This window comes from Balaenoptera acutorostrata, chromosome 2 (genome assembly GCF_949987535.1).
Source record: "Balaenoptera acutorostrata chromosome 2, mBalAcu1.1, whole genome shotgun sequence".
NCBI lineage: Eukaryota > Metazoa > Chordata > Mammalia > Artiodactyla > Balaenopteridae > Balaenoptera > Balaenoptera acutorostrata.
This window is the reverse complement of record NC_080065.1, coordinates 172,823,353-172,840,638: the sequence shown is the minus strand read 5'-3', so window position 1 is coordinate 172,840,638 and position 17,286 is coordinate 172,823,353. Positions and strand designations below refer to the sequence as shown.

Genomic DNA, 17,286 nt, shown 5'->3' with positions numbered 1-17,286 from the left:
AATAAACTGGAAGGCTTTCCTGACGTCATCAACACGCGCCGGAAGCACGGCTCACACTGGTGCTTACACGGGGCTGACTGCGAGGATGGCTGGCTTCGCGGAGCTTGGGCTGTCATCCTGGCTCGTGGAACAATGTCGACAGCTGGGTTTGAAGCAGCCCACGCCCGTGCAGCTCGGCTGCATTCCCGCCATCCTGGAAGGTGAGTGTGGCTAGGCCTCTTCTCCAGGAGGCGTCCCCGCTCCTGTCGCCTCACTTTGCCTTCTCACAGCTTTTGCCCACGCCGGCCCCGTGAGGCGAAGGGCAGTCTTGGGCCTTACGGGCGATCCTGGGTTCCGGAGGCAGACTAGGCAGTGTTGGCGTTTAGGGTGTACGGCTGACTCGCCGTGTGTCCGCACCCAAGTGATGTAATCTCTGAAACTTTTATAGCCTCAGAGCACTGGGAGGGTTTGATGAATAACTAATAGATAGTACTGGGAAAATTCGGTAGAGCTTGGATTACTATCTCTATTTTAGAAATGGAAACTGAGGTTGTCAAGATTACTGGTAAATCCACGGCTCTGGTCCCTAGACTGCTCTTCTCCCCACTCCTCTGGTCCAACCCAGTTTTGCCATTAAAGAGACGCCTTCAGGAAGCCTAGGATGTGACAAATTGAGGCATTAAATAAACAAGGATGAAGGAGTCAGTAGGGAGCATAGGATGCAGATTGTGGGGAGGGCATTCTGGGTTTCCCAAGCCCTGATACCCCGGAAGGAGTCAAAACGAGGTCGTGGTTAGTGGCAGGCATCTCAGGTCAGATGGATGTGGGTTCCATTCCAGCCTGATACTCACTGTCTGTGTATCCTGGGCAAATCTTTGAGACTCTGTTTCCCCTTCTGTTAAATGGGGATGATAATGGCCTCGCCCTTCTAAAATGTGTCAGTTGCTCTAAATGGAAAGTTGTCAGAATGCCTGGAACGGAAAGGGCACAGGCCAGTACTGAGCACACAGTAATTGCTCATTAAATGTTAGCTGCTGTAAACTGTGCCCGATACAACACCTGTCTACACCTGTGACACTGCTTTGCCCTCTGCCCAGGTCGGGACTGCCTGGGCTGTGCCAAGACAGGCAGTGGCAAGACGGCAGCGTTTGTCCTGCCCATCTTGCAGAAGCTGTCTGAGGATCCCTATGGCATCTTCTGTCTCGTCCTGACACCCACCAGGTGAGCCCCCCAAAGGCCTCGTGGTGAGTTAACCAGCTGTGTTCTCTTGGGCAAGCGCCTTTACCTCTCTGAGCGCACTTTCCATGTGTGCAAGATGGGGACAGAAATTATGCCCACCTCTTAGAAGTGCTGAAGAATTAACAAGACAGTGAGTGAAAAGTTCTGAGCACAGGGCTTGACTCAGGGCAAGCAGGAAGGCCAGGAAGTAGGGACACAGGCAGAGAAAAGGCCTGGGCGGAGCTGGGGCTGGGGGCAGAGAGGAGAGGACTTGGACACTGACCAGCCCTGGGGGAGGGGGGACTGACACTTGGGTCTCAGGCTTTGATGACTGTGGTGTTGAGGCCATTGCTGAGGACGTGGGAAGAAGAAAGGCCAGTGTGGGTGAGACTGGCAGGGGACAAGCCATGGGCTGTTTAGGGACCCAGCCTAGTGAGAGGGCAGGGGCCACAAGGGGCCTCCAACACTCAGTATCAGAACCTTTGTCCAAAGGGGACTGGGAGCCTCGGAGGGTGTGTGAACAGGAGAGGTCCAGGCAGGAGGCCGTAGGGTGGAGATGGGAATGAGAGGCAAGCACAAAACCGCTATCTGACCCAGGCTGGCCCCTTCATGCCCACAGGGAGCTGGCCTACCAGATCGCAGAGCAGTTCCGGGTCCTGGGGAAGCCTCTGGGCTTGAAAGACTGCATCATTGTCGGCGGCATGGGTATGGGGGGCCCAGGGAGGCTCTGGGCATGGACCCTCTGCAGCCTCAGACCATCCACCCAGCCCCACCTCTCACCCTCCACCCACAGACATGGTGGCCCAGGCCTTGGAGCTCTCCCGGAAACCACATGTGGTCATCGCCACACCAGGGCGCCTGGCTGACCACCTCCGCAGCTCCAATACCTTCAGCATAAAGAAGATTCGCTTCCTGGTAACTCAGCCTGGGGCCCTGATACATCCATGTGGGAAATTTGTGTCCCACAGGCCATCCAGTACCGCGTTTGGAATGGTGACAAGAACAGCTCAGGAACCAACAAAAGGGGGCCTGTATTAGTAAAGATAGTTGGGGCCTCTCTGAGGAGGTGACATTGGAGCTGAGATGGGTGAGGGAGCAGGCCTCCAAGACCTAGAGGGAGAGTGCTCTAGGGCCCAGGTCTAAGACCAGGAAGGAGGCACATGGGGAAGGTGGGTCGAGCCCAGGCATGTAGTCAGGACTCGGACAGCGCCCTCACCCCAGATCCCTACCCCCTGCTGCCGGCACTACAGGTGATGGATGAGGCGGACCGGCTGTTGGAGCAGGGCTGCACTGACTTCACCGTGGACCTGGAGACCATCCTGGCGGCTGTGCCGGCCCGCAGGCAGACGCTGCTCTTCAGTGCCACGCTGACCGACACGCTGAGGGAGCTGCAGGGCCTGGCCACCAACCAACCCTTCTTCTGGGAGGCTCAGGCCCCGTGAGTCCATAGCCACGTTCCTGGGGGAGCAGGGCAGGCGGGGGGCCAAGTGGGGGTCACACCCAACAGAGGTTATTGCCCATGGGCAGGGTGGGCTATTGGCCTCATTCAACAGAAGGGGAAACAGGCCCGCCTGTCCCCAGTGTGCGCACAGTAGAACAGCTGGACCAGCGCTACCTGCTAGTGCCTGAGAAGGTCAAGGATGCCTACCTGGTCCACCTGATCCAGAACTTCCAGGACGAGCATGAGGACTGGTCCATCATCATCTTCACCAACACATGCAAGTGAGCATGGGCAGGCCTGCCTCTCCCATCCCCCAGGCGCCCCTCCCACAGCCCTTCACGGAGGCCCGAGAGGTGGCCCAAGTTTGGAGGTATGGGGCACACAGCCGGTCCCGGCACTCTGGGGTCTCTGCTCAGGCCAGCAGTTTCGGAGGATGCACTCAAGGGGGCTCAGAGAGGTCAAGCAGTTTGCCAACGTCACCCCTCCTGAAGGCAGAGCCAGGATTTGGGGTTCCTCAGACCTGCCTTTAACCGGAAGGGCTGAGGGCCTCAGGCTCTCCCCAGGAGACCCCTGCAGCAGCTGAGAAGGCCCTGGAGCAGCCTATTCGCTGTGGTCTCTGGATGTCAATGAGGCCCAGCACATCAGCACCAACACCTGGGGCTGTCCTCTCCGCAGACCCAGGGATTTCAAAATAACCTTTGAGGCATTTAGGGAGAGCATCAAGGAGCTGTAGGGTAGCCTAGCCTGAGCCAGCGTAGAAGGGCAGTCCACAGCATGTGGAGGAGACCTCCTGACTGCTGCCCGCCAAGAATTTCTTGGCCACCAGAAGAGAAAAGTCTGGATGTAGGGCCCACTCTTGTTGGCTTAGGCCAGGGGAGGGGTCAGTGGGCAGGACACTGCACCCTGGCTTCTCCTTCCCCAGCTGTGCAGGGCCACCTACTTGGGGTCTCGGCGGGTGGGAGGGCCAGGAGCGCCTTTCCAGGACCCTAGCGCTAGACGGGCTGACAGCACATCCTTCCTGCCAGGACCTGCCAGATTCTGTGCATGATGCTGCGCAAATTCAACTTCCCCACCGTGGCTCTGCATTCCATGATGAAACAGGTGAGGCGCTGAGCGGCCCCACAGATCCCCTCACCCGCCAGCCTTGCCCTGGGGACTTCTCCCAGCCTCAGGGCTTTTGCCCAGGCCCTTTCCTCTGCCTGGAACACTCTTCCTGCCACCTGTCTGCCCCAGTCTGGCCTCCTCAAGCTCATCTCCCTCACTGGACTGTGAGCCACTTGAGGGCGGAGACTGTCCTGGCCTCTGCCCTGTCCCCAGGCCTCACACAGTAAGCTCGCAAACGTTTGTTGAGATGCTACCTCACACCCCCCCCCACCCCCAATTCTCTCCCCAATCCGGCACAGAAAGAACGCTTTGCTGCCCTGGCCAAGTTCAAGTCCAGCATCTACCGGATCCTGATCGCGACAGATGTGGCCTCCCGGTGAGCAGCTCCAGGGTACTCCCTTCCCCATGACGCCCCCCACAAAAGGGCCAGAGGGAGAGACTGGCTTCAGGCATGGGTCAGGCAGCCTCAGCTTCACTGCTGAGCGACCGTGGGTGAGTCCCAACCTCAGTTTCCCCACATGGACAGAGGTGCTGACTGACCTCTCTCTCCAGGGGCCTGGACATTCCCACGGTGCAGGTGGTCATCAACCACAACACCCCCGGGCTCCCGAAGATCTACATCCACCGAGTCGGCCGGACAGCCCGTGCAGGTGAGCAGACAGGGCAGGGCAGCCTTTGGGCACCCGCCCCTCCTGCCTGCCCACACCATGAGGAGTCAGAGTCACAAGCTGGTGGGACACAGGAGGGCTACAGGCCACAGGTGAAAGATACTAGAGGCAGCACTTGCAAGTTGGGGGACTTGCCCTTTCAAAACCGTAGGTGGGGATGCTCTGTCTTCTCACCCCCGGCAGCACTAACAGCGACACGTGCTGTTCCCTGGGGACACGGCACACACTGGCCCCATCCCCGCCACTCCCTGTTGCCTCACCCCAGGCCCCTTTACCCGTCAGGGCTGCCAATCCATGCCCAGCAGCAAATAGGTGTACGAGTCCTGGTGGGTATGACGCTGCCCTGTGGGATTTGGCGTCCAAGTTCAACCCCTCGCTGTGACTCTGGCTAGGAGCCAAGGAGGCATCCTTGTGTCTGCTCCCCAGCCCCACCCCGGAGGGGCACGGAGTCCAGGAGATTTTCTCACACCTGGAGTGGGCAGAGATATGGTTTTTGGGGCCAGACTGGGCCTGGCCCTTCTCTCCTGCCCTGTGGCCTCAGGAAGGTCACATCAGCTCTCTGGGCCCCCACTGCCTCATGCAACAATGGGTAGTAAGAAGGTGACACCTGTTTGGGGCTGCTCCGAGGGTCATGGGCCTGGTCAGCTGCCAGTGCTGTTCCAGCACTAGTCACTGTCACAGAAACGGCGAATGGAGAAAGTGGTGTGCAGAGATCTGAGCTGAAGCCTGTCTGGGCTTATTGCTGACAGAACTTGGCCTGGGCTCCCTGGCGGCCACACTGAAATGGGAAATCAGCCACATCACCTGTATAAGGCCAAGCTGGCAGGACAGCCGCCTCTCCCTGGAGTCCTGCAGCTCCCCTGGGACAGACCTGCCTACTATGCAGAGGTCAGGCAGGGGGTTGAGCCGTGACGCCCTGAGCTTCGTTCATTTCCACTCACTCACTCACCCACCGAGCTCCTGTACTGTTCCCCTTGATTGAGAGGAGCCCTGAGCCGCCTGCTGGTCAGGACCTGCTTCTACTGGCCCTTTGTCCTGGCCTCCAGCTCACAGCCTGGGTGTGTCCCCACAGGGCGGCAGGGACAGGCCATCACGCTGGTGACGCAGTATGACATTCACCTGGTACATGCCATCGAGGAGCAGATCAGTGAGTGGAGGGGCAGAGGAGGGGAGGGGAGGGGAGGCGGGTGCTTCTGGGTGAGATGCCGCTCAGCCCTATCAGACACCCGCTAGCCTGCTCACATGGGCAGGCTTAAACTGCGCTTTCCTTCTTATGCAACCCTCAAAGAAGTTTCTTTGCCCAGTTGTTGAAACAGAAGCTCTGCAATGGCCTTCAGCAGCTGAAAGCCACATCTAGTGGGAAGGGACTTTGGTTTCTCAGACCAGAGTGTGTGGGTGGTCCCTGCGGATGAGTCAGAAGCCCCAGGGCTGGGGCCTGGGCATGTTTGAAAAACCCCCTTGGGTGGTTTAATGTGTAGCCAAGACCGAGAACCTCTGGGGCACCTCCAGTCACTGCAAAGACTGTCCTAAGATTCAGAAATGTCTTGACTTTAAAGAACATTGTTTCCAGGGGGAAAAAAAAAAAATCCCTAGTCAAATTCATAGTATTGCTAACAACAAAAAAAAGAGCAGTCTATACCTTCCTTGGGTCTGAAATCTTAGATCTTGCCCACCTGATCCTTATCTGCTATGGCCCTGGATGGCCTTGCATGCCCTACTACAAAGGGAACTCACTACATGGTTGAAATCCCTCTCCATGTCGTGCCTGCCCCCCTGTGACCCTGCTGTCCCCACAGAGAAGAAGCTGGAGGAGTTCTCGGTGGAGGAAGCTGAGGTGCTACAGATCCTCACACAGGTCAACGTGGTGCGGAGGGAGTGTGAGATTGTGAGTGTCGGGGAAGGGGCTGGTCCTCGGGGCCCAGGGTGCTTCCTGCAAGACGGTGACCCCCAAAACGGCCTCTCCCTCCCCCCCCAGAAACTGGAGGCAGCCAACTTTGATGAAAAGAAAGAGATTAATAAGCGGAAGCAGATGATCCTGGAGGGGAAGGTGAGGGCTGAGCCAGTGGTGGAGTGGGCGTGGGGCACAAGCTTCCCTGTGGATGATCAGCTTAGCCACCTTCCGGTCCTCCCCATGCCAGGATCCCGACCTGGAGGCCAAGCGCAAGGCCGAGCTGGCCAAAATCAAGCAGAAGAACCGGCGCTTCAAGGAGAAAGTGGAGCAGGCACTGCAGCGGCAGAAGGCCAGTGGGGCTGGCCGCAGGGGGTGTCCATCCAGGGCCCAGCCTGAGGCCTGCTTGTCCCCAGCACCCGCTCAGGGCCCAGCCTGAGTTCCACACGGCTCCCGTCTGCCCAGCCTGGGATGCCTTCATCCAGCTGAAGGTTGGAGGGTCCTCCCCTCAGGATAATCCCTCCTCCCAGTCTGCCCAGTCCCCCTCAGCGGAGCCCACGGACACCCACGTGCAGTGCGCAGCCCTCCACCCCACCCTGCAGCCCCTGCTGGCCCCTCCTCAGAACCTTGGCCAAGAGGCAGGCTGCAGAGGAGGAAAGAACGCTATGAGGTTGGGCCCAAGTCCACGTACAGTGACCCCAGCCCAGGGTCACCCTGGGGGTGCTGTGGGGCCCCAGAGCGAAGGTGAGTCGCTTGCAGGAGATGCTCAATAAATGAGTCTTTTGACTTCCTCAGTCTGACTCGGGGAAGAGGGTATGACTGCCTGTACTTCTCAAGTCTCCCAGAACACCACTTACCACCCCCCACCCCCCGGGTCTCCTTTCCTGTCAGGCCAGGCCCAAAGCTTTGAACTGTAGTGCTGACCATTCCAGCTGAGTGACCTTGGGTTGGTGAAGCCCCTTATATGGGCCTTGGTTTCTTCATCTGGAAAATGGGCATAGCAACTGCTCTACTCTGCAAATGCAGATGTTTTGGTGAGATCCCTCCCATGCCCAGTGAACACAGCCATGTGCTAGGACCTTCCCCTCCTGCCCACCTGCTTGCATTTGGGGTTTGTGGCCAGAGCAAAGTGGTGGGGGGAGTCCTTAACCAGGGTCCACCTTAGTCCAAACTGGTCCAGACAACATGGGCAGAGCCCAGGAAGATGGGGCAGCAGAGCCATGTGGCCTGGGCCCCAAGTAGGTGGCCTGGTCAGGCCTGCCTGACTCTGAGGCTTTCTGAGCCTCCCTCATCTCTGAGTGGCTTACCAAACCCTACACAGACTGAGGGCAGAGGGTCCAGTGACGGCGACTAGGTACTTAGGTGCTCACACACCACACACACAGCCACGCTTAGAAATGTAATTTGGGCACCAGCACGTGCCCTGGGGAGTCTAGAAATTCTACACGATGAAGAGCTCAAAAACAGCCCATGAGCTGTGAACAGCCAGGGCCGGGTGGAGTACTGTGGACAGGCCCTCTCCAGGCTGAGTCGGGCCCCACTCCCTGCCAGGGGGAATGGCCCACTGTGCCGCCTGCGGCCTGGCCCGTGCCCCAGGCGGGAATCGTTCATGTAAAACTAGCTCCCACAGGCCCCTGCTCCCACGTAGACCCAGAGGCCAGACTCAGGGCGCGCCCTCGGCCAGGCGGGCCAGGCCCTCCCGCAGCTCGCTCAGCTCAAACAGCCTGACGTCCAGCAGCTGCGCGGCCCGGCCCACCTCGGCCCGTGCCCGCTCCCGCTCCACCCGTGCCTCCTCCAGGCTGCGCTCCGTTGCCCGCAGCTGGTGCTCCAGCTCCGCGTTTCGGGTCTCCAGTTCCTGCAGGGAGAGGGCAAGCAGGGTTGGGGGCCCCAGCAAGTCTCAAGGGTCCAGCATCTGAATGCTATCCCCACAGCCTCCACTCTGGGCCAAGCCCTCTCTGTCTCCTGGCCGCCTCCCTGCCACCTCTACCCAAGACACTCCCTAGTCCCCTGGCTGATTGGAACATCATTGAAATGACCACATTCCTCTTCTGCTCAAGACCCTCGTCACCAATCATGCTGGGAATGAAATCCATACCCCTCCTCGCTCATTCCAACCCAGGCTTGCTGGCTTCCTTGTGGTTCCTTGAACATACTTTCTCCCCACCTCAGGGCCTTTACATGTGCTGTGCACTCTGCCCAGGAAACAACAGGGAGCATTCCCCCAACTTCTCTCTCTTTGGGGGCACCAGCTCCTTTAACTTCTCCCTTCTGCTGGACTCACAGGACATGCTTGAAGCTTTCTCAGATAAAGTCTTCCGTGAGGGCCAGGCCAGCCCACACCTGGGTACAAATGCAAGCTCCTGACCTCAGGCTGGGAATGTGTGAGGATTTGATGGGGTCAAGAATGAAGATTCAACAGAGACTCAAAAACTGCTTGTTGAATGAATGGAAGGAGATGAAATATTGTACTAATAACCATCTTTTATAAACCACCCACTGTGATTCAGTCCTTCCATGCACCTGGTCATCCAAATCCTTCACAACCTTAGATGTCTTCCTGACTCCATTTATAGGTGAAGAAACTGAAGGCCAGGGAGACACATAGCTGCCCAGAACCCACTAGGTAGGGAAGATGCCAGGTCTGTCCTATGTCAGAGGCTGGCTGCCATGGCTGGTCACCCCACCCCGCCTCACAGCAACCGCACACACCTGCACCTTCTGCTGCGTCTCCTCACGCTCGGCGGTCTCTGGGGCCTCACGGGGACCACCAGTCTGGCTCTTCAGCGTCTGGATCTCCTAATGGAGAAGTTCCCAGAATCTGTTCTGAGAGTCCTGGCTCCCCCATGGGAGATCAGGGAAGGCAGGGCCCGAGGAAACACAAATGCATACAGACACGCTCACACACCTGGTCCTTAGTTTGCACTAGTGCCTCCAGCTGCTCCAGTGACTGGCCCGGTCCCTCCTTCTCACTGACTGCGGGTGGCTCGGCGGTGGCAGCCTGGGCCTCCAGCTCAGCCACCTGTGCAGACAGGAAGGTCAGCCCCTGATACCCCAGCCTGTACTCTCCTGATCCCTGGGGAATATGCCTGACCAGCCATCCCATGACTGGGCACTAACCCCTTCTGGTTGGGGCTGCCACCCTGCCTCTGGCAGGTAGGTCTTTTGGGTCTGACAACCCTCTGAGGCTGACATTATTTCAGACCCATACTACAGAACAAGAAACTAAGGCTCAGGGAAGTGATTTGCCGAGATCACACAGCCAGCCGGGGAACCCAGGACAGATAGGAGGCAGGGGCTTCACAGTGGTCCGGGCCACTTGGGGTCTCTGGGAGGGAGGGGCTTCCTCACCCGCTGTCGCAGCCTCTCGGCCTCTGCGCGCTGGGCCTCCAGCTGCTGCCTCCACTGGGCGGCGGCCGCGTTGGCCTCTCGCAGGGCGCTCGCCAACTTGTTGTTACTGTCCTGCAGCGCGAAGAACTCGGCCTCCCACTGCACCTCGCCCACCGAGCTGCGGGGACGCTGGAGTCGGCAAAGGGCAGGGCGGGGCCTCACTGGGCCTGAGGCAGGGTGAGGGAGGTGCTGGGCTGGGGGCGGGGTTATGGGCGGGGTCAAGATACCCCGGGACTAGGGGGTGGGGACTTCCCGGGGAGGCGGAGTCTTGCCGGGGGTGGGGTCAAAGTAGGCGCTTTGGTGTCAGTTCAGTGAGACACAGTCGGAAGGCCAAGCAGGATCAGCCCAGGGGATGTGGACAGAACAAAGTGGGTGGGGAGGCACCCGTGGGTTTAGAATTAGCCGCGGGAGATGTGGACAGGCAGGCGTTAGCCCCGAGGAATGGATGAGGCAGGAGCGGGGTCGGCTCTGGAAGGGTCATAATCTGGGTGTCTCCTCTCCTACCACAGGCCTTGGGTCCAGTGTCAGATCCCACCGCTTGAACAAGTCCCTACAGTTTCTGAGAACTTCCTCTCCCCTCTTCCCCCGCCCTTCGTCCTGCCACGCCCCTGTGCCCCGCCCTACCCCCTCACCCCTCGGACAGCATCTTTCTGAGCCGCTCGCGCTCAGCGGGGCCGGGAGCGTCCGCGCTCTGGCTGCGGAATAGCTTCTCGTCGCCGGGGCCGTTGGAGCTGACGAGGGGGCTCGGGGGCACCTAAGAGCATGGGCAGAAGTGAGGGCACAGTAAGGGCTGATGCTACTTGGGTCGTGACTGAGGGCAGGAGGTCCTTCCCAGCTCTGGGATCTGATTGCTCCTTTCCCCTCCTCACCCACCACCCATGGCTCCCGATGGCCCCTTTCTGGGCCCTGCCCCCCATCTTGCCTGCTGGGCTCTCACCAACCCCCAGGAGCAAACCTGATGCAGGCTAGCCTAAACCCCGGGAGATACTCATAATCTGCAAAGTGGGGAGCAATCCAAAACTTCCATGCTGTTCCCTCAGAGCAATGACCTTCCCTGGGGCCAAATTTCAACATCCATTTAAAATTCCTACAGGAAACCCACTCCGTCAGGCTAAATTCATTATGAATCCACCTGCTGCCTGGACCAACCTACTTTTACATCTCCTTAATCCCTGTGCCCAGCTCTGGTCCTGGCACACAGTATGTGGTCAATAAATGATGCTGAGGGACTTCCCTGGTGGTCCAGCAGGTGGGACTCCATGCTCCCAATGCAGCAGGCCTGGGTTTGATCCCTGGTCAGGGAATAGATCCTGCATGCATGCTACAACTAAGAGTCTGCGTGCCGCAACTAAGAAGCCCACATGCCGCAACGAAGATCCCACGAGCCGCAACTAAGACTCGGTGCAGCCAAAATAAATAAATAAAATAAATAATAAATATTTTTTAAAAAATGATACTGAATAAGTTAGTGGGGGAAAACACCCAGGGACAGTTTTTTACTCTGCCCCTCTACTTAGCCATTTCAACTTCCACATTTCAACTCTGCCCTGTGAGCTGGTTTTCTGGCCTTCCTTGATCTAACATTTGGACAGCCTATGACACGCTCCCATGGCACCCACAGCCCTCTTCCATGGTCCTTGCCATGGATCTAGTTTTACATCATCTGTGAGCGTTTGGTCCTGGGAACCGGCACAGCACCTAGACTCCCCAATATCAGTTGATCTCCTGGCACGCATGCGACAGGGAGTGCTGACCTGGTGGGCAGTGAGCCCCAGGGCTGGACTGGTGAGCTCTCCCCCATCCTGAGATTTCTCCCGTGCCAGCCTCGCTGCTTCCTTCACTTCCTGGAACTTCTCAGCAAACTGAGGAATGGGGGGCAGGAACAGACAGTCAACAAACTCCCAGCCCCCTCCCCCCGGGGTTCCCACCACATTAGCTCCACCCAGTGTCAGCTCTGTCGCTTTGGAAGGAACTTTAGAACTGAGTGCATCCCCTCCTCTCATGAACTGGAAGAGTGGGAAGAAGGCTTGGAAAACGATGCCCAATGAGCAGAGTGGGTATCAGGATGGGGGGTGGGTGGGATGTTCATGGAGGTGTATCACATTGAGCCACCTTGAGAAAGGGACCCCCTTTCCCTCTCAGTCAGGCTTATTTCAGCAAGGAGAGCCTCAGGTGGGTGCTAATCTGTCTTTCATTTCCAGCTAGGGTAGCATACACTTTTTTTTTTTCATTTTAAAATAAATTTCCTTAGCTTGAAAGTAATTTTTAAAAGAAGCATATTTACAGACATACAGCCACTTGATTTGTGCAAAGGGGACAGTGCAATTCATTGGGAGTTGGGGGGGGGGGTAGATGGTTTTTTCAAAAAATGGCCCAAGAGCAACTGAATACTCATGTGGGAAAAAAATACTCCTCCTTTAAACCTCCAGTAGAAATTAATTCAAAGATCTAAATTTGAAAGGAAAACTAATGCTTCTAGAAGAAAAGCGAAGAAAAGCATCATGAACTCAACAGGATTCAGAGAGCACGAACCATACAGGGAAACAATGGATAAGACAATACTGAACTCTAGAAACAGCAGAGGGTGGAGGGAGGCGATAAAGAAGGTAATGCCAGGGGTGCGGGGAAGCACCCAGCCCATCCTAGGCACCCAGAAAGGGGCAGGGTGTGTCCGAAATCAGAGCAGGTGGCCAACAGAGCTGGGATGTGAACCAGGGAAGTGGGAAGGAGCTACTGGCTTGTCCAATTCTGTAGGCCCATTCTGCAGCTGGGAAGATGGAGGCCCAGCATCTGTGCAGGGTCCCACAGTGCACCCCCAAGAGAAGACCCAGCCCCAGCCTCATTCCTCCCACCATGTATCCCTGCAGGCCCACCTGAGTCAGATGCTGCTCAGAAGCAAAGCCAAGGCCATAGACGGTGTTGGCGCGACTGTCTGCCCACTGCCCGAACTTCTGGGAGGTTTTGGTAAATGTCATGTTGGGGGTGACAGTGCTGTTGATGATGGCCTGGGGAAGGTGGTGGGGAGAAAAGTTCCCGGGTGATGGGACTGGTAATAATGAATGTGAAACCCCCAGGGGTATAGCTTTGTATCAACACCTCAGAGGTCCTTGGTCTGAGCCATTTCAGGAGGAAGATTGAGACCCAGAAAGACTCAGGGTACTCCCCCGGCCCCCAAGGCACACAGCAAGGAAGCGACTGAACCAGGCTTGTCCCTGGGATCCTTGGCACCTGCCACCCCACCCAAGCCCCACCAGGACCTTGGCACCCCCAAGGCTGATGATTCGGTAGACGTTGCGGGTGGCATCGTAAAAGTAGGAGACAGTGAGTGCGTGTTTGCCCGCGGGGATCCAGTTCCGCTTGGTGGCCGGGTCGATCTGGAACACGTGCGCCCGTGTGCTGAAGATGGGCTGCTCCCTGCATGGGGAGAGGGTGTTCAGCGGGGGCCAGGCACCGGCCCCCCAGGGGACTCAAGGCCAAGCTTTGGTAGAAGCAGGGGCTCACCTGGCTGTGGACATTGGTCAGGCTTGTCTGGGTGGGCTCCAAGGGACAGCCAGGGGGATGGTAGGAACTGCTGGCTTGGCCTCTGGGGGGACAGGAGGTTTGTGAGTGTCTCCGCAGACCAGGTTGAGGGAGGCCAAGCATGTCCAGCCCCAGGACCCACTTCCAAGTACACCATTCATAGAACTTCAATCCAAAAGTGAGGGAACCACTCAGCAAAAACACCCCAACTCTCTCCATTGGGAGGAAGCTCTTGCAACACCCTGGGCAGGAGATGGCTTCTGATAGGAGCCAGGTGGCATCTAACAGCCCAGCATAAACCTCACATCCTCCTGGTTACTGGACCCCCAGTGAAGTCTTCTCAATCTCTGGGCTGGGTGGAGGAGGCCAAGGTGGCCAACTCCTGTTCAGTACTTCCTGACACTTTCGTCCATCACTCCTCAAAGCAGGGCCTCCATCAAAAAGTGGGGCATTGACAGGTGCCTACTGGGAGACCAGTCCCCCACTGGACCCACAAAGAGACCCCTCAGCTTCCACTGTAGGGCAGAGGCACACCTTGGAGTCAAAGTCCAAATCCCCAGGGAGCCTCCAGCCTAGTTAAAAAGACAAGATGTGGCTGAACAGGTCTACCGTGGTGCCCACCCATCACCACTCAATCCCAGTACCATGGGGCTGGGCGGGATCCAGGTCCACGAGGGACCTGGGGGAGGGGGGGAGGCAAACTAAGGGAAGGGAGGCCCGGACTCGGTAGCCTCCGTGGTCAGAGGGGGGAATGGCGCCCCACTCTGTCCTGGGCAGCTGCTGTCCCGGTCACAGGGTCTGAAACCGGAGCCCCTGGGTGGGGGAGGGGCAGAGACTTTGACCGGGGTTGGGGGTGGGTCCTGGGTCGAGCCAGGGTTCCGGGGCGCAGGGGTCCTAGAAACTCAGGCCCCTCCTGGCCGGACGTTCCTGCAGCGACTTGCGGCATTGGGAAAAGTTACTCACCAACTAGTCATGCGCCTCGGACGCTGCCGACCGCGGGGCTCCAAAGGGGAGCCCGACTCCGCCCGGTGTCCGGGATCCACAATCGCGTGCGGGGGCGAAGCCCCACCCCAGGAGCCCCAGTCCAGGGGATCTGATATTCAGTCAGGATCGAGTTCCCAAGGTCAGGACCAGGGTGCCCTATGCGCGCCCCAACTTCGGGAAGTGCCGCCCCCGACCCTGGAACTTCCAGGATCCCTGCGACGCCCCCCCCACTCCGGGTCCAGAACTTCGGGGACACGTTATCTACCTCCTGCAACCGCAGGTCCAGAGCTTAGGGTATCCTGCGCGCTGTCCCTGACTCCTGAACTTCGGGGAACCCCCTGCCACCCTTCCATCCCCGGGTCCTGAGTTTCGGGGTTCCCTCGTGTCGCCCCTCCACCCCAGGTCCGAAACGTCGGAGACATCTTCACAGCCTCCTCCAATGACGGGTCCGGAACTTCGGGAACCGCTCGCACTGTCCCCTCCCCGACCCCGACTCCGGAACTTCGGGGTCCCCGCGCCCTCTCAAGCCCTGGAACTTCGGGGCTCCCCCAGCTGCCCCCAGCCTCCGTATCCGGAACTTCGGGACCCCCAGCGCCCTCTCCCCGGCCCTGGAACTTCGGGGCCCCCCGCGCCCCCAGCGCTGGCTCAGCTGGCCGGGCTCACCCTGCCGGCTCGGCGCCCCGCAAGTGTCCGGGCGCTAAGCGGGTGCGGCCCCGCGGCGCCGACTCCCCGCAGACGGGCGCCCCGCTCGCTCGCTGGCTCCGGGGCCCGCGCCCTCCGCGCCGCCCTCCGCACCGCCCGCGCCTTTGTCTGCGCCGCCGCCGCCGCCGCCCGCGCCGTCTCCGGTCCCATCGCGGCGAGTCCCGACGCGGCCGCCGCCCGCCCCGCCTCCCCGGGCCGCCGAGGCCGCCCCGCAGCGCCCCCTGCCGGCCGAAGGTGGGGGGAGAGGGAGAAGGAGGGGCGCGAGCAGGGAGGAAGGGGGGAGGATTGGGGACGAGAGGTTAAGAAGGGTGCGGAAGGGGACAGGGAATGGGGTGGAGACAGAGACCCAGACCTAGAGACAGAGAGATGGAGGAGAGAGGCAGAGACACAGGAGACAGACAGACAGACAGACAGACCTAGGTGGACAGAGGAGAATGTGGCCTCATCCTCTCTTCAACGGGGTCCCTGACCCTCGGGGCCTCTGCTGCTTTTGCCCGTGATGGGGAATCAGGTTCCTCTTCACCCGATGGGAGTCCAAGGGCAGGGCACATCTGCTGCCTTGGTGGGCCCAGGCGCCTGCACACAGTAGCTCTCAGTGGCTGTATCCAGAAAATGAAAGAGACCTCAGCAGAGAAGGGGCTGGAAGATGAGAGAGAGGCAAACAGTAGGCACTTAATGGGGCTTGATCCCAGGTCCCCTGCTCAGAATCCTTCCTGCCTGCTCTCCCACCTCACCCTGATCCCCAGGTTGGGTCTTCTGTCAACCTCGGGGCTTCTGTGTCCCCTAAAACAACTGTAACAATGCCGATGAGGCTGGATTAGGATTATCGTTGCTGTGTTATAGGGTCCCCAAATCCAGGTGGAGGGAATGTCAGTGTCCACTTGCCACCAAATGGGTGAATTGCCTGGAGGTCCACAGGCCCAGGTTTGCCACCTCTGGTCAGAGGGAGTCCACCCCTTCCTACACTTGCTGGGAGAGGGTCCTTTTAGAGCCGAGCCAGGATCTCCTGGTCTGAGCCTGCCTGTGGAGCCCACTTTTCAGTCCTGTATCTGCCCTTTCTCTGGAGACACACAGTGTCTCCAAAGTCACAGAGTGCCATCGGGTTCATGGACAGAGGCACCGGGGCTCCTCAGAACCAAGCCCTGCACTTCCCTGAAGCTCTGACTCACGTGCCAGGTTTTTGCTTTTCCTCTCCTCTACGTCCTTTCCCTGTTCTTGTCTGTCTGTTTCCGCCAACAAGAATCGCACATCTGAGCTGGTAGCTTCCTTCAAATTACCTTTAGGTGAATCCCAGATCATGTCATTTCCGGAGACTTACTCCCAGGCCAAGATCTGAGTTTTCCTCCCTCCAGGCCTTTGCCCAAGCTGTTTCTTCTACCTAGAATGCCCTTCCCAAAGGCATATATTCTGTTTCGTCCTTCCAGGCTCAGCTCCACTGTCCCCTTGCCTCCTGGAAGCTTCCCTAACTATCCTGGGTTTGGAAGGGATATCACCCGCCCCTGTTCCACCACCCCATCCCTTTCTGTGGGATCCCTGATCTATTTATTTGTTCAATTGTGGCCAGAGCTGGCCCATCCTGGAGCCCCAGCCTCACTCAGCATGAGAGGTACTATCACTCCAGCTAGGAAAACAGAGCTGCAGACTCAGTTTCCCCAGTTGCCTTTAACTTCACACGGCATCTGCATAAGCAAAGGATTTGGCTTCGCTCTCAGGCCCGAAGCCACAAAATGCTTGAACACTGTAGGGAACAAAGAAAATACTGTCTGTTCTGTGCAAAGAATGACTTTTCCTTATTACCGAAAAAAAAAAAGAAAATTTAAAAATTAAAATTAAAAAAAAAGTAACTGGAAAGGTGCCGGCAGAGCCAAGGCTTCTGGAAGCTGCTCGGTGTGTGCTGAGTGCTGGCTGGCTGTAGAGCTGGGGCCTTGTGGCTGTTCTGTGGGGGCGGCTGGGCAAGGAGCCTGGGCAGACTTTACCCCTTATGAGGGCAGGAGGCAACAGCATGAGGGAGAATGGGGTCCCCTCTCAGGCCTCCAGGAAGGACAAGGATGCGGCTGGCCTTGAGCAGCCCTGACCTGACGTTGTCTTAATCAAGTTCAAACTGAGGGAGTGATTTTGTCAGTGTAGACCTCAGTTTTCTTGCCTGGAGAATGGGCTGATGCTTACAGGGCTGTGGGTGGGGGGAGGAGGCAGGAAGGATCCAGGCAACACCAGCAGCTTCTCACTGTCCCCTGGGTATAGATGGGTAGGGGGCTGCCCTGAGCTGCCACTACCATCCCAGCCTGAGCCCTCTTCTGCCTGGTTCTTGGGCCTCTCTTACTGGGAATGTCCTTGAGGGGTGAACAGAGGCCACCAACCCAAGGTGGCTGACTAGTAACAACAGCTTTCTCTTGGGG

The 17,286-nt window shown here is 58.3% G+C and overlaps 2 protein-coding genes across 4 annotated transcripts; one reads left to right on the top strand and one right to left on the bottom strand.

Annotated features, from left to right (window-relative positions):
* The first annotated feature begins 41 nt into the window (after positions 1 to 41).
* On the top strand, positions 42 to 7,122 carry DDX49 (DEAD-box helicase 49). Its single transcript, XM_007195447.3, has 13 exons — positions 42 to 200; positions 1,077 to 1,200; positions 1,817 to 1,902; positions 1,991 to 2,112; positions 2,448 to 2,635; positions 2,779 to 2,919; positions 3,664 to 3,739; positions 4,042 to 4,118; positions 4,295 to 4,392; positions 5,483 to 5,557; positions 6,207 to 6,295; positions 6,386 to 6,457; positions 6,549 to 7,122. The coding sequence occupies exons 1-13, from the start codon at positions 86 to 88 to the stop codon at positions 6,735 to 6,737; spliced, it is 1,452 nt and encodes a 483-aa protein (XP_007195509.1). The 5' UTR covers positions 42 to 85; the 3' UTR covers positions 6,738 to 7,122.
* Positions 7,123 to 7,684: 562 nt separating this feature from the next.
* On the bottom strand, positions 7,685 to 15,052 carry HOMER3 (homer scaffold protein 3). Of its 3 annotated transcripts, XM_057540146.1 has the most exons (11): positions 14,852 to 15,051; positions 14,168 to 14,297; positions 13,187 to 13,268; positions 12,943 to 13,099; positions 12,559 to 12,690; positions 11,440 to 11,547; positions 10,318 to 10,439; positions 9,647 to 9,803; positions 9,204 to 9,317; positions 9,008 to 9,094; positions 7,685 to 8,153 (listed from the first exon to the last, which is right to left on the bottom strand). In XM_057540146.1, the coding sequence occupies exons 3-11, from the start codon at positions 13,198 to 13,200 to the stop codon at positions 7,962 to 7,964; spliced, it is 1,083 nt and encodes a 360-aa protein (XP_057396129.1). In that variant the 5' UTR covers positions 13,201 to 13,268; positions 14,168 to 14,297; positions 14,852 to 15,051; the 3' UTR covers positions 7,685 to 7,961. The 3 variants fall into 3 exon arrangements, with proteins under 3 accessions (XP_057396129.1, XP_057396128.1, XP_057396130.1); XM_057540145.1 differs by lacking the exon at positions 14,168 to 14,297; XM_057540147.1 differs by lacking the exons at positions 12,559 to 12,690; positions 14,168 to 14,297 and having other exon boundaries at positions 14,852 to 15,052.
* Between the last annotated feature and the right edge of the window lie 2,234 nt (positions 15,053 to 17,286).